Source organism: Lepidochelys kempii, chromosome 1 (genome assembly GCF_965140265.1).
Source record: "Lepidochelys kempii isolate rLepKem1 chromosome 1, rLepKem1.hap2, whole genome shotgun sequence".
NCBI classification, from domain to species: domain Eukaryota; kingdom Metazoa; phylum Chordata; order Testudines; family Cheloniidae; genus Lepidochelys; species Lepidochelys kempii.
This window is the reverse complement of record NC_133256.1, coordinates 320,323,858-320,337,813: the sequence shown is the minus strand read 5'-3', so window position 1 is coordinate 320,337,813 and position 13,956 is coordinate 320,323,858. Positions and strand designations below refer to the sequence as shown.

The following is a 13,956-nucleotide window of genomic DNA, read 5'->3' as shown; positions in this document are numbered from 1 at the left end:
GCGGAACTTTGTTTGAGCCAATATTTTTAAGCACTTTAAAATCCATATCCCTAGGTTGTTTTGGCAGTTGCAGTTCCTCATCAGGGTCAGAGATGGGGTAAGTGGGAGGTTATTGAGATATAGCCCCCCGATGACGATCTGATTTTTACTTTCAAAATGATCTAAAACCCACATCCATAGGGGCAATCATCTTGAAACTTATCATGTTGTAACAGAGGCTTAGGCCTGGTGTACACTTAAAATTTAGATCAACCTAACCTTGTCACTCAATGGTGTGAAAAATTCTCACCCTGGAGGGCTGTAGCTAAACTGACCTAATCCCCAGTGTAGACATAGTGAGATCTACAGAAGAATTCTTCTGTTGACCTAGCTGCTGCGGGAGGTGGATTAATTGCAAGGACAGGAAAAAAAACAACCCTTCTGTTGAGGTCAGGATTGTCTATGTTATGGACAATATAGCAGCATAGTTGCAGTGAGAAGAGAAGGAGTACTTGTGGCACCTTAGAGACTAACCAATTTATGTGAGTATAAGCTTTCGTGAGCTACAGCTCACTTCATCGGATGCATAAGTACTCCTTTTCTTTTTGCGAATACAGACTAACATGGCTGTTACTCTGAAACCTGTCATAGTTGCAGTGGTGCAGCTGTGCTGTACCCATAGTGTAAATGTGGCCTCAGGTAGAGTTTGTGGGGAATGTTTGGGGTCACTTGGTCAAATGGTTCTTGAGATGCAACCCCATACAATGAGCTGCTAATAAAAATCTGAAACATTTTCTCACATTTTTTAATACAGGCAAGGAAAATACTAAGGCTCTGACCTTCATAAAATTTATATTACTGAACCATCCCTGAGCTCGGCTATTCAATATTCAAGGACCAGTTTCAAAATATTTCAAAGATTATTACATTATAAAGGCTTTAGGACCCCTGATTACAGACAGTGTGTAACTCTGAGAGCTATTGTTTCCTAAGGAACTCCTTTTGCGAGTGACCTACTGAATAATGTATTCACATGGTGGCCAAGGACCATAAGTTGGAATCTTTTCCTCTAGAGATTTGTGTGATGTGCACATTAGTCCCATCAACCCACCAATTGCTAGGTGTGTGGGCTACAAGGGAATTGTTTTGAATGGTGTGTGCAATTTTGGGAAAGCTCACAACACCACAGGTATACCCTCTACGTAATCTTCCCAAGTCCTATCCTAGGAAAGTTTGAGGGCAGTAATGTGGCCAGGATATGATCCCAGTATGGTGACTTGGATGGCTGGGCTGATATGGGAGGGTCTAACTGCCAAGTAGAAAATGACATCAAAGAGGCAGGTACAAGTGTAGGGGTCCAAGCCAGGTGAATTGGTTATCTACTGGGAGAAGCTCAGTCAGTTCCTGCTGGGAAGCACTAGGCGTGGGCTGGGCACTGGGAACAGGCATGTTCGGGTGGGGAGATTAAAATGGATATACTCAGTGCATAGCACAGGCATGCAAGCTCTGAGATTGGGTATGGAGGGATGAGAACACTCATTGAGCTGAATGGAAAAGTTAACAACTCCCAGAGTTAATGCTTAGAGCTGCTTGTGCCCTTCCAGAATGAGTAAGGGGCTAAATGTAAACCTCTGAAAACTATGAAACAGAGCTAAACTGATGCCTTCCTCCATCACACCTCCACGTAACCTTAACTCTGCCCCCTGGAACTAGCAATAAGCAATGGGACAAAGCCAAACCTTACCTAACAAAATCTGACACTCTCTGCATTTTTGTGCTGTGTTGTCCAATAAAATTTTCTGCCATCATTCCTCTTTATGTGCTCTCAGTAATCCTCACAATGCTAGATGTGGCAGTATTGATTCTGGCATTAGTTGTAGCAAGTTGCCAGAGCTCACATTGCCATCTGGGCAGAGGTGCAGATGCAACTAGAAGAATCCCCCTACCCTCACTATTTTATGGCTTGATTTATGCAGGAGATCAGAGTCTTATGATCACAATGGCCATCTTGATTTTAAAATTTAGGAATGTTTTTAAAATCTTATAGAGTTTCAGGGCTGCTAAAACTGCTTCCTCTTTCATCCCTAGAGGCAGACATTTTACTTGGTGTGCCATAAAGATAGAGGGGATATAAGTGTGTGTTAACCCATTCTAATGTGCTGTTGTTTATTTTCGTTGCCCATTAGAACTTCTCGTCCACGTTGGCATGCACATGTTTCTCTACACCCTCTGTGCTCATTGCAGCTCTGGTATTTTCTTGGCATACGTTACAAGGATGTACAGTGTCAGCTGGTACTTAAGCAAACGAAATCCTTAGGACAACAATGAACATCTGGCAAGTCTTAGGGGGTTTGTCTGAAGTAGGTGAAGTGGTTGAGTGTAGGTCGGGCTTATCTTGCCTGTTTTTGCAAAACTCTACCTAAACTCAAATTATATCCTAGTCAAGAAAAGGTTTAAGTTTTCCTCACACTGTTCTTCTTCATGCTCTCTTCTGTCTTCAACGTGCTCAGAAAGGGTACAGTCCTGTGGTCTCTCACAAGCAGTTGTTAGGGCATTGCTCAAAGAGGGCAGAGTTAAGGTGGGGGGTGATGTGGGAGACATTGCCTTGACTTTACATTTCCTAGTTTTCAGAGATTTAAGTTTAGCTACCATACGTATTCTGGAAGGGTGCCAGGCAGTGCTAGACAAGCTTAACTATAGGTTTCTTCGGGATGAATTATTGCAAAAATCTGCAGTGACCTATCACAGAAGTCTGAATAGACCTTTTGTTGTTTTGAAAAGTACAAAGTATGGTTCTTAGTAATATATTTATCTTTGAGAGGGATTGGGGTGATGTGGAAAGGTGATGTAAAATTCCAAAAGGGGGGGGAAAATCTTACTTTTATTTTAAAAGCTCCAGTCATAAAAGTTGTGTTTTTTCCTTTCTTTTTTTTTTCCAGTTACTAATATAACTGAATTATATACAAGGTTGGTTTTAACATGTGCGAATATCCTGAAATTCCTTTCTCTAAATAACTGAGAGACTTAATTAACGTTGACAGTTAACTATGAATACCAGTGTTCATTTATGCTTCCGTATGCATACTTTTAGTACTAGTTATTGTCTATGATATTAAATTTGTCCTTCATGCTTTTCAAGTATCGTGTTTAAAATGTGATAAATTTGATAAATTCCTTGCTTCACAGTTTCTTTAACTCTCTTTCAGATTTTTGAACGCATTTTGTTTATCTGGGCAATACGTCATCCAGCCAGTGGATATGTTCAGGGAATAAATGACCTTGTTACTCCTTTTTTTGTCGTCTTCGTTTGTGAATATATAGGTAAGATTTGGTACAATACTTAATTACAAATTTTTGATGATTTCAGAAGAATAGCTGCATTTTTAGTATAACAGTTTAGCTGGATAAATAAATTACATTTGAGCATATGAACGGTCATCTGGTGTATAAGAGGATGATATTTTTGGCAAATGTAACTATATAACAGGTGATGCCCTTAAATATATATGGGCGGGGAAGGGGCGGGGTATTATTTACAACTAAAACTATTTACTTGTTTAAAATGGTAACTTTAAGGTATCCAGACCTATGTTACAAACTAAGGTCCTGATCTAGCAATCTGATCTGTGTAGCTACCCATTGACTTTTGTAGTGTTCTGAAACTTTGTCCATATAGAGTCCTTTGTCCCCATTGGAGATGCAGGAGGAGTCCCTCATGGATCAGATGGCAAGGGTGAGACCTGCTGGACTTCTTAGAATTAGGGCATACCCTATATTATACTGTTGTCCTTTAACTATAATTTAATCCTTATTATGATCATAAAGACTGAAGAATGTTTTTATAAGGACTGATTTTGTGTAAAAGCTGTAAATATCCAGGAATAATTTTTGCCATCATTTTATTTTAATTTCCATTATGCATTATACCTAAACTACTGAAGGGAAAGCTATTGTAAAAGTTCACTACTAATTATAAACTATTGGGTTATGCTTGTGTAAATCACTAACATATTTCAGATTGCAGTTTTTTTTCATTTTAAATTCCTAATCTATTTTCTAGTTTGTGTGTACTGTGTAGACTCTTAGAATAAATATAAGTCATTATTAAGGGTAAGCAACAATAAGAGTGGAAAATAATATATTTGAAGTTAAAACTGTTTTACATTTCCCTTAATTTCTTTTCAAATATACATATAATGAAAACAATCACAGTTGCATATATAACTATGCAGAGCATTCTGTGCTCTGAGGTGTTATATATGTATGCATATGTGTGTGTATACATAATATGTTCTACATTGTGTATATATCTTTTCTTTCCTCCTCCTCCTCGAGTTACCCCATCAATGTCCTAACCTAGATTAATTAGATTTAATGGGGGACAGATTACCCTTGAGTGGATGAAAGACTATCCATTTATTGCATGGAAACACCTCTCTTGCTTTGTTTCATTTCTTGTTAAATAGGAAGATTTTCATTGCTAAGCAACTAATGAGAACAACTGCTGCTTACTCCCTAATCATCTGTTAAGTGGGGGTAGAGGCCTACTCCTGAGAGTGCTTGCAGTTTCTGCCTTTTACTCCCTAGATTGACAGATAATGAAAATGTTGTTAATGATCCTAGAACAGTAGGATCTCTGTTGGTAGACTTTAGAGTTCTTAATTGAAATAAGAAGTTCAAATGAGATGTGATTAGAGAATTGATATTCCATGTTAAATAGACCATTTAATTAATATGGTAAATAAGTTTGTCTTTACTACCAACTTTTGTTGTGAGACCCTAGTGATTGTTAATGCATTTGCCTGAATGTCTGTATGATGAGATCGGAGAACATGTTTCAGTTCAAGTTCAGTTCTTCAGACTGTTTCAGTAATTGTAGTTTTTTTTTAAACTGGACAACAACACAGCAACAAAAAACTAATAGTAGTAAAAGTTGATTTGCCAGTGAAAAGGTGTGTGTATCAGTGAATTACGTTTTAAAAGTCTCATTTCTATTTGTTACCTATTAAATAGGGATATGATATTCATGTGAACTATATTTTTCCAGTATATATTTGAGTATTTCTAACCCAGAATGTTTAAAAATATTCATTCTTCCTAAAATTGAGATTGGTTTAAAATCATTACATTTTAAAATCAACAACAAAAAATAAGCAACAGATTTGTTGTATTTGCCTTCTGGTTTTTGAGCCTTCACGGTGCTTTCTAGTTATATTTTCAAGTTTTTTCTCCACAATCAAGGCCTAGATTTTTTTTTTTAATGAAAGCTGACATTCTTACCTAATCGTAGGTTTCTAGAGGTCGTGCTTTAAGAAATGCACGAAAAATCGTTACACTCTTGATAAAGATGTGAGAATTGGCAGCACTGAATGCTTTTTTCCTTGATCACTAATTTCTTATAAGATTAAAACGTAGTATTGCAAAAGTATATTAAGTCTATTAAATTTGCAAGAACTAAATAACACACTTGAGTTAAAGTATTTCTGGAATTTGGATAGAGTATCAAAACTTGTGTAGTGATTAATCAATAGACGTATAGCACCATCTTTTACCCCATTGCAGATTTTTAAAAATCTTGTGCAGATTTTAAAATGGTACAATTTTATTTACTTTAAATAGCAAACTAAATAGTACATGTGAAAGAATAATTAAAAAAAACTTTTAAACATGAGTGATTTATGATTACTGGATTACATTCCAGGGTAAGCTCTTTCGTTATTCTTCTGAGTCGCTTTGTTTAAATTCTTTGTGTGTTCTTCCACTGGAAGCAACTTGGCCTCATGTAATGAAGGTGTAAATAATCACTGCCAGTTCATAAGTAAGTGAGAATGTTGTTTAGTGTCATCTTTTGTACACTAATTACATTTTATAGAAAATGCACCATTGTGATGGTATTGTTCATTCACATCTGTGTAGCTTAATTTGATCAAAAACATGTTATAGAAGTGAGTCATTTATTAGTAAATAGTCTGTACTTTGTGAATTGTTCAAACACAATGATTCTCTATCATGAAGAGTTAAGATGGTTATTCATATTTTAGAAAATAGAAGTCTGTTTCTGCTTTTTCACAGGGTTTCCTAGCACATTAAATTCCTTTTCTAGGCACCTAAATTATACGTTTAGCTTCCTATAAAATGGTGTACACCTAAAATGTATGTCAACCTAGCTCCCACTGTAGATACAGCTAGACTGATGGAAGAACTCTTGCACTGGTGCATCTCTGTCATGGTAGCGCTTGTAGTGTAGACATACCCTAATAAATATGGGTTAAGATGCCTAACTTTAAGGCATTTTAAGTGACTGAATGGAGGAACTTACTTAATGAATGTGCCAACAACAACACAATGGTGGCTGTGTAATACAGTTATATCTCACTAATTCGCCACGTATTTCCATATTGGATGTCCACTTTGCATATATCAGCAAGGTAGGTCTGAGAACCTGGAACATGGATAGGAAGGACAGGAGAGCATGCAGGGAACAAGAGCGTGCCACGCAGGAAGAGATGCTGCGGATTATATAGGAGCAGTCAGACATGTTGCGGCGTCTGGATGAGGTTCAAGAAAGGCAGCTGGATACTATTTTCTCTGCAGACTATGCTGAACCTGCTGCCATCATCACCCAGTTCTACAGTCTCCTCCCTCAAACATTCTGTGAGGTGGGGGGAAATCCTTTGCACTCAACACCAGGGGAGGGTACAAGGACCAGAAGGTGCCAATTCCCACACCTTTGATTGTTATTGCAGAGCATCTGTAAGCAAGCTCTTCTTGTCTCCCCCCCACCCCCGCCCCCCCCAGTGTTATCAGCCCTTTTGCCCCATGTTATCTTACTTTTCTTTGTGGTCTGTGTGTTTTTGTGTGCATAATAAAACTTACCGGATTGAGGAGAAAAGCCTCTTTATTCATTCAACATATGGTGGTTGGTGGTGGGGGTGGACTTTATGGGGGAGAAAATGCAGTGGAGGGGACAGTTTGGTATGGTGGTGTATTCACATCTATCTCAAAGGTAACTTTGATCTGTGGGACACCACGAGGAGCAGGAGGGATTCCAATCAAGTCAAAAGTACCCAGGAGATGGTTATCCTCGGTGAGAGGATGTTCACCTTTATAGACCTTGTTTGCCAGCAAGAGGTACACTTAGAAATGTTGAACCAAGAAGTTAATTTCATTTAATTAACTAGGCCAGTATTTCTAGTTTAGCAATTCTTGGAAACATTTTGGTTTTTAAAAACCGTAAAAATCAAGGAATATGTCATCAAAGAAAATTGTAGGTACATTTTCCCCATTTTCTAGGAAAGAAAAAACCGGAAAAAATATTGTTGTGCTTGACAAATGTTTGTGGAATTTTTGTTTGTTTTCCAAACAGCTTTATTATCTTTCCTTTATTATGATAGCAATACCTCCAGTTAAGATTGCCTGACTCTTCCTCTTATAAGTCCTATTTTCAGTTGCTTATAATTTTGCCACACTTTAACTATTCTGTATGCCAGGTGTCTGCCTTGGACTGAATTCTTCTGCAAAAATGGTTTTCCCATTTCCGAGAACAAGATTAAGGGGAAATGCTTTGTTTTGCCTGTGTTAACAAACTGGTTAAGAAATTATTTTTGAGACATTTTAGAACCTCTGGCTTTGGACCAAAAAAAAAAAAAAAAAAATTTAAACGTCCAAAGGCACATTCCACCACCATTCTGCACTTGCTCAGTCTATGGTTGAACTGGTCCTTACTGCTGCCAGGCTGCCGGTATATGGAGCAAAGGGTAGGCTGGGTCTTTCAGAATCATGATTGGCATTTCAACCTCTTTGGAGGCATTTGAGAGAGAGGGGATCGTAAACAGAAAACAGAAAAACAGTAAACAGAAAAAACACATGGCTGGTTTACAAAAAAAAAAAAAGGGTCCTTGGAGAAAGGATAGAGAGGGCAAGGAAACTTTCAGGGCTGGGGAAGAGAGAGGAATGATTACTGGAGAAAAATCTTACCTAAAACCCCTTCTCTAAAATTTTGAATCCCCCTGTTTTTAAAAGTGCTGGAATTTTCTAAATCTTCAATTGTTTTTGGAAACTTGAACCTTGGTATCTTTCACCAAGGCTTGTTGGAATTAGTACACTTTAGATTTTACATTCTCCAAATTGGTGTTAGTTTTGTTAGTTACCAATCCTGTAAAATCTTTGTCTGGGTTTACACTTAATTTTTTTTACTAGTCTAACTACTTTGGTTACACATGACTTTTTTTACCAATACAGTTATACTGGTAAAAGCCCTTGCTTATTGTGTACACAATTATACTGTTACAAAGGTGACATTTATGCTGGTAATGTTATCCCCCTTCCCATACAGGAATAGCTGTACAAGTATAAAGTGCCTTTATAACTGCATCCAGTAGTCTAGCTACGGGGGAGCGGGGCAGTGGCCGCTCCCCCACTGAGCAGAAGTGGTGCCTTTTTAATTCTTTGGCGCCTTTTAAATTTTTACTCACCTGGCGGCGCTCCGGGTCTTCGGCGGTGGGTCAGCGGGTGCGGAGATTAAAAAAGGCGCCACCCCCTGGTACTCAGCCGGCGGTATTCCGGGTCTTCAGCAGCACTTTGGCGTCGGGTCCTTCACTCGCTCCGGTCTTCGGCGGCATTGTGGTGACGGTCCTTCAGTGCCGAAGACCGGAGCGAGTGAAGGACCCGACGCCAAAGTGCTGCTGAAGACCTGGTGAGGACCAGGGGGTGGCGCCTTCTTTTATCTCCTCTCCCCCTGTTTTTTCCACCTGGCTACGCCACTGACTGCATCCACACTCGAGATGGTTGTACTGCTTTAACTATACCGGTATAGTTAAAACACTACAATTTTCTAGTGTAGATAAGCCCTTATACCACTAACTTTAGTGCTCCTGGTGTTTAAAACAACACACTGTAGTGTCTACAGGATCAGTCCCTTTAGTTGTTCTTTCAGCTGACCTGCAACTAAAACTTAGATCGACCTAGCTATGTCAATCAGGACTGTGAAAATGTCATGCCTTGTGTGATGTAGTTCGGTCAATCTAGCCCCCAGCGTAGAGGCAGCTAGATTGTCAGAAGAATTATTCCTCTGACCTATCTATGCTACAGTAACACAGCGGTGGCACTGTAGCTGAGCTGCTGTAGTGCAGACATACCTGTAGGCTTGTGTCAAAGCCTGATTTTTGCTTGCCCTTTCTGCATGCGTTGTCTCAGTTAGCCAAAACTAAACTCTCTAATTCTGCCTGAAACCCTAAATTTGTTCTTGAGCCAGGGTAAACGTTTTGGTGTGAAGTTTAATACTCATCAAACAAAGCATTTGGGAAATATGGGTTTCAGAGTAACAGCCGTGTTAGTCTGTATTCGCAAAAAGAAAAGGAGTACTTGTGGCACCTTAGAGACTATATGAGGGAAATATGAGGGCTGTTAATTTTAAAAAGGGTTACTAATTTTTATTTGCCACTTTGTATTTTTCAAATAATTTACAACAGAAACATTTGATTTATTTTATTTTGCTATCCTCAGGTAGGACAGGGGCATTTGACTATTTTGAGAGCAGATGTGGTGATTTAATTTTGGCATTTTGGGAGACTTATCCAGACCTCTTGGAAAAGTTAAAGTAATATATCATATTGCACAGTTTGAGAAATACATGCTTGTAGCTTCAGTGATCTTAGAGTTTCTGATTTTTCTTCATGCAGATGGAATACAGTTAAAGTTCATAAAATCTTAATTTTGCCTGCTGCCCTATTACACCGTCCATGAACTGTAAGATCGCTTTTACTATAATTGTAACTTCTCACATGTTTACCTGTAATTTATCCTCTGTGTGCAATAGTGTTATATCCTCATTTAGTTTGCATTGGAGAAGGAGAATACTCTGAGGTCTTCGGACAAAATTTGACCAAAGTATAAATCAGAATCTGTGGAAGATTAGGTTTCAGATCCATATTGGGGACAGGCCATATAGTTGTCTTTGTAAATATAGAGTAGATTGACAGGAGATTTGATTTTGTTCCAATTCTGTTGTTTTGACTTTGCAGTGTGGTTTTGTGGCTTATACTGGAATGGGAGATAGTGATAGGTGTTTAAAAACAGTATGTAGAGCAGGGGTTCTCTCAGCAATTTTTTTGGTGGCCTCAAGGGTGCGGCCACCAACTCTTGCTGGTGGCTGCTCTGACAATTTTTCCTAAAATACTTAACTTTAGGAAAACCAAATAAATATGCACATATAAGTGTCCAAATCATAGTAATTTATTTATGTAGGTTTTTTTTCAGACTCGATAATAAATATAATGTATATGTGTCTCTCTCCTTTACTGGACCTAAACAGAATACAAACACAAGTAAGGTGCTTTGATGTTCTTGTCTTTTGTTGTTTGTTTTTGCTTTTTTGTTTGCTGTTTTTTGTTTTGACTTGCTAGTTAGTAAGTCTGCTTCTGTGAAAAGTGCCTGCACCCCAACCCACCTGCCCCATCCCTGAGCCCCCTCCCACGCTCCAAGCCCCTCAGCCACAGCCTGGAGCCCTCTCACACACTCCAAAGTCCTGCCCTATCCCAAAGCCCCCTCCCATACCTGAACCACTCATTTCTGGCCCCACCCGAGAGCCTGCACGCCCAGCCGGAGCCCTCATCCCCTCCCACACCCCTGCACCCTGCCACAGCCCAGGGAAAGTGTGTGAGGGTGGGGGAGGAAAGCAAGCGATGGACGGAGGGGAATGAGCCTGGGGTGAGACCTTGGAAAAGGGGTGGGGCAGGGGCAGAGCAGGGTATGTGGCCAGGGTGTTCAGTTTTGTGTTCTTTAGAAAGTTGGCAACTCTAGACCTTAACAAAGACTTTCTTTCTGAGATTTTTTTATAAAAGGGCTTAGGCTATGGCAAAATGAAGTAATAAGCTGGCAATGTTAAATTGGGTTTCTCTAGTAGCAATTCAGCATGTGCTGGAAAAGCAAAAGTGAAAAGAAAAAGAGTAATGTGAGATTAGGGTGCTGACTACACAACTTAAACCACTAGAATAATTTGGCTTTTGATTAAATGTCTTGTATAATAGAAACAATTTTTCATAACTTCTCATGAGGATCTGAAAGAATCTCTGTTAGGATCTGTCTTGTTAAGTTTAAGCAGTATTTGACTTGGTCTTTAAACAAAAAAAAGTGGATTCTTGATGGTTAATACTGAAGGGAAGAAAAAGGAATATGTTACGTAATCAGGGCAATAGAAATTAGAGTAGATGCAATCAGCATAAATCTATTGTCATATCTCTTTATATTTAAAACTTAAGAACATTTGAAATTTTCAATCACGTTAATGGGATTTCCAGATAATGTTTTCGAATGCACCACATGATGACTGAAGTGCTACTGGAGTTGTAATTAGTGGACACTGGCAAGGAAAGTAAATTCCCATAGCCTATAAGGAACTACAAGAGCAATAATGTGTACAATTTATTATTAGATGAATTTCAGTGATAGTCATTCTTTCACATATTCCAATTATCAGAGTGTAAATTAAAGTTTGGATGACAGTGAAGGAAAGAAAAGCTATCAGTTATGTTGATACATTAGAGTTTTATGAAGCTGTTTGTAACTGTTGTTTGCATTTAATTTGAGCTTGATTGCTTTTTGTTTTCCAAGTGTTCAGTAGTCTGCTAAATCGTAATAGGGTTTTGCTTTTTTTTTGGTGAATATACTGTTCACAGTCAAGATGTATTTTTGTATTTAAATTTTGTACATCCTGTGAAATTTTTTAATACAAAGAATTAGGCAGTTAACACAATTGTGAGGAAAAAAATCGAGTGAAAAGAATCCAAGTTTGGCATGGTGTAAAAACTTGTTTTTGCAGACTTTTGCCCAATAAACGAGAAGGAAGTAGCACTTACTTTGGCTGAGGGTTTTTTGTTTTATTTTTTGTTTTAAAAGGTCTCTTGTTAGTCTGTCTATATCGGGTGTCTTGGTGAAAAGCTCTAAACTAAATAGAGTTCTGGGATAGTCCATTTGTCTAAGCAAAATTACACTACTTAAATGTGATCTCATAGACCATTGTGGGTCTATTTTGGGTGGGGGCAATTTTTTTAACAAACACTAGTATAAAAAGGAAATATATATATTTATTTTAAATACCTTCTCTATTGTTGTAAGTGGTATTATAATTGAGAATTTCAATTAGGGATAGAACAGAAAAGCTAGACAACAAAAAGGGTATTAGGGTAGAGTGGTAGCAAGACCATAATTAAGGTTGTGTCAGGGATTTCAGTTTCATAGGATAATGATTTGTTATAAATATATTTTTTGGAGTGGAAAATAAATTATCCCTGTGTCTGACCATGAAGAGCAGGCATAGAATGTCATCAGAAATATTTCCCCTGTAGGAAAAAAAATTGTAGTCAAGAATGGCTTCATTTATTCTCGAGAGAGACTGCTTTTATCTGCTATATTGGGGAAAGAACATAATTTGGTAGCATCATAATAATTTTTCAGAGAAATCTAGCCCTCTTCCCCTCCCCCATCAGCCAGATACCTTCACCTAAAACAATTAATTGAACAAGAGGCCCAGCTATTTGACTGCACCCTTTGCAGGAGGGACTTTAGACCCATATGTGATTTTAGTATACGGATTGAGACAATGACTTCAAATGGTGATAGGTGGCAGAAATTGACAGTACATTCAATTAATGCAGTTATTAAGTATTTGAAAGAGTATTGTATATAGGATGACTTGACACAGAACTGGAACAACAGTTCCTGAAACCCCACACTACAGGCCTAGCACCAGTGCAATTAAGAGACACAAGAGGGTGTCAGTTCAGGACAACTGCTCCTGTTTTTCCCTTTAGTTGTCCAGTGAGGGCACCTGCTCTCAGGTTTCCAGCTCTTGCCTTTCTTGGGTGGAGATCAGCTTCTCTCTCCCTAGTGACGGGGCATTCCCAGGCTGAACAGTTCCCTGCCTTCGTTGTGTTACTTGCAGCAAAAGACAGTCTGCCTAAGCAGACTTGCTCTCTTTCTTGTCAGAGACCGTGTAATTGCCCACAGATAAGCTACCACACAACTCTTTCTATGCAAGCTTATTTATTCTTTGGATAAAAGCATTGCCAAGGAAACATATTAAGAGCAATAAAAGAACCTACATACATTCTATTAAGCTCACCAGGGATCACCTCAACTCTAACGTGGGCTCTGGCAGGAGCAGTCCTTCAGAACTCTTCAATGGTCACATGTTCATAAGAGCCTCAGCTCAGAACTAGCACGCTCATGAAAAGTCTAGTCCATCCTTTATACAGTTTGGGGGTCTTTGAACTGGAGTTTCCAGTAGACAGTGGGGTCTCTCCCCAGGTCGTAGCTTCTGGGAGGATTTGGTTTTCCCTTCTCCCAGGTATTTTCCAGGAAATTCACTTCACACATGTTGTCCCTCAAAGTCCTTTGAAATTCCTAAAACTTTCCAGAGATTGCATTAGTCTCCTCGAAGTTGTATCCAATTCCACAATAGTTACATACACAGTTGCATTTTTAATATGAAAGGTAATTCCGTAACGTTTATCTTAATTCCATGTTTGTCCAGGATATTGTCAGTCTGTCACAACACCACAGTGGAAAAACAGTTCCTGAATCCCAACAGTAAAGGCTAGCCAGTAGTGAAATTAAGAGAGAGACACTGGTAGGTGACCACTCCCATTGCATTTGGGATCAGTCTGCAGTTTAATTACTAAATTGTTTGACTGATCCTGATTTTTATAAAGGTGATAGGGAAAAGGAACCTGGATAATTCATCCATGCACTTAATAGTATTTGAAAAGGTTTTTGATGGGGAGGAGACACTTAACCATAGGTGGCAATTTCCTAAAATCTCAGTGGCTGTAGATCTAATAGTTGATCAGTCCAAGATTGACAGTGGCACCCTCTGAACTGCACAGATTAACTATTGTGGCAAATTATGTGTTAATGTGTTGTAAATTGTGAACTGTGGATTTAATTAATGCACTTGTCGGATGTTATTGGCAGAGTTGA

At 38.6% G+C, this 13,956-nt stretch overlaps 1 protein-coding gene across 3 annotated transcripts in view; it reads left to right on the top strand.

Moving 5' to 3' along the window:
- The window catches only part of TBC1D22A (TBC1 domain family member 22A), a 440,402-nt gene that overhangs the window by 113,762 nt on the left and 312,684 nt on the right, over nucleotides 1–13,956 (top strand). For all 3 annotated transcript variants that reach the window (XM_073328376.1, XM_073328375.1, XM_073328374.1), the window contains one exon: nucleotides 3,186–3,300. In XM_073328376.1, the coding sequence (XP_073184477.1) occupies nucleotides 3,186–3,300 (115 nt within the window). The remainder of the gene's footprint in view (nucleotides 1–3,185; nucleotides 3,301–13,956) is intronic.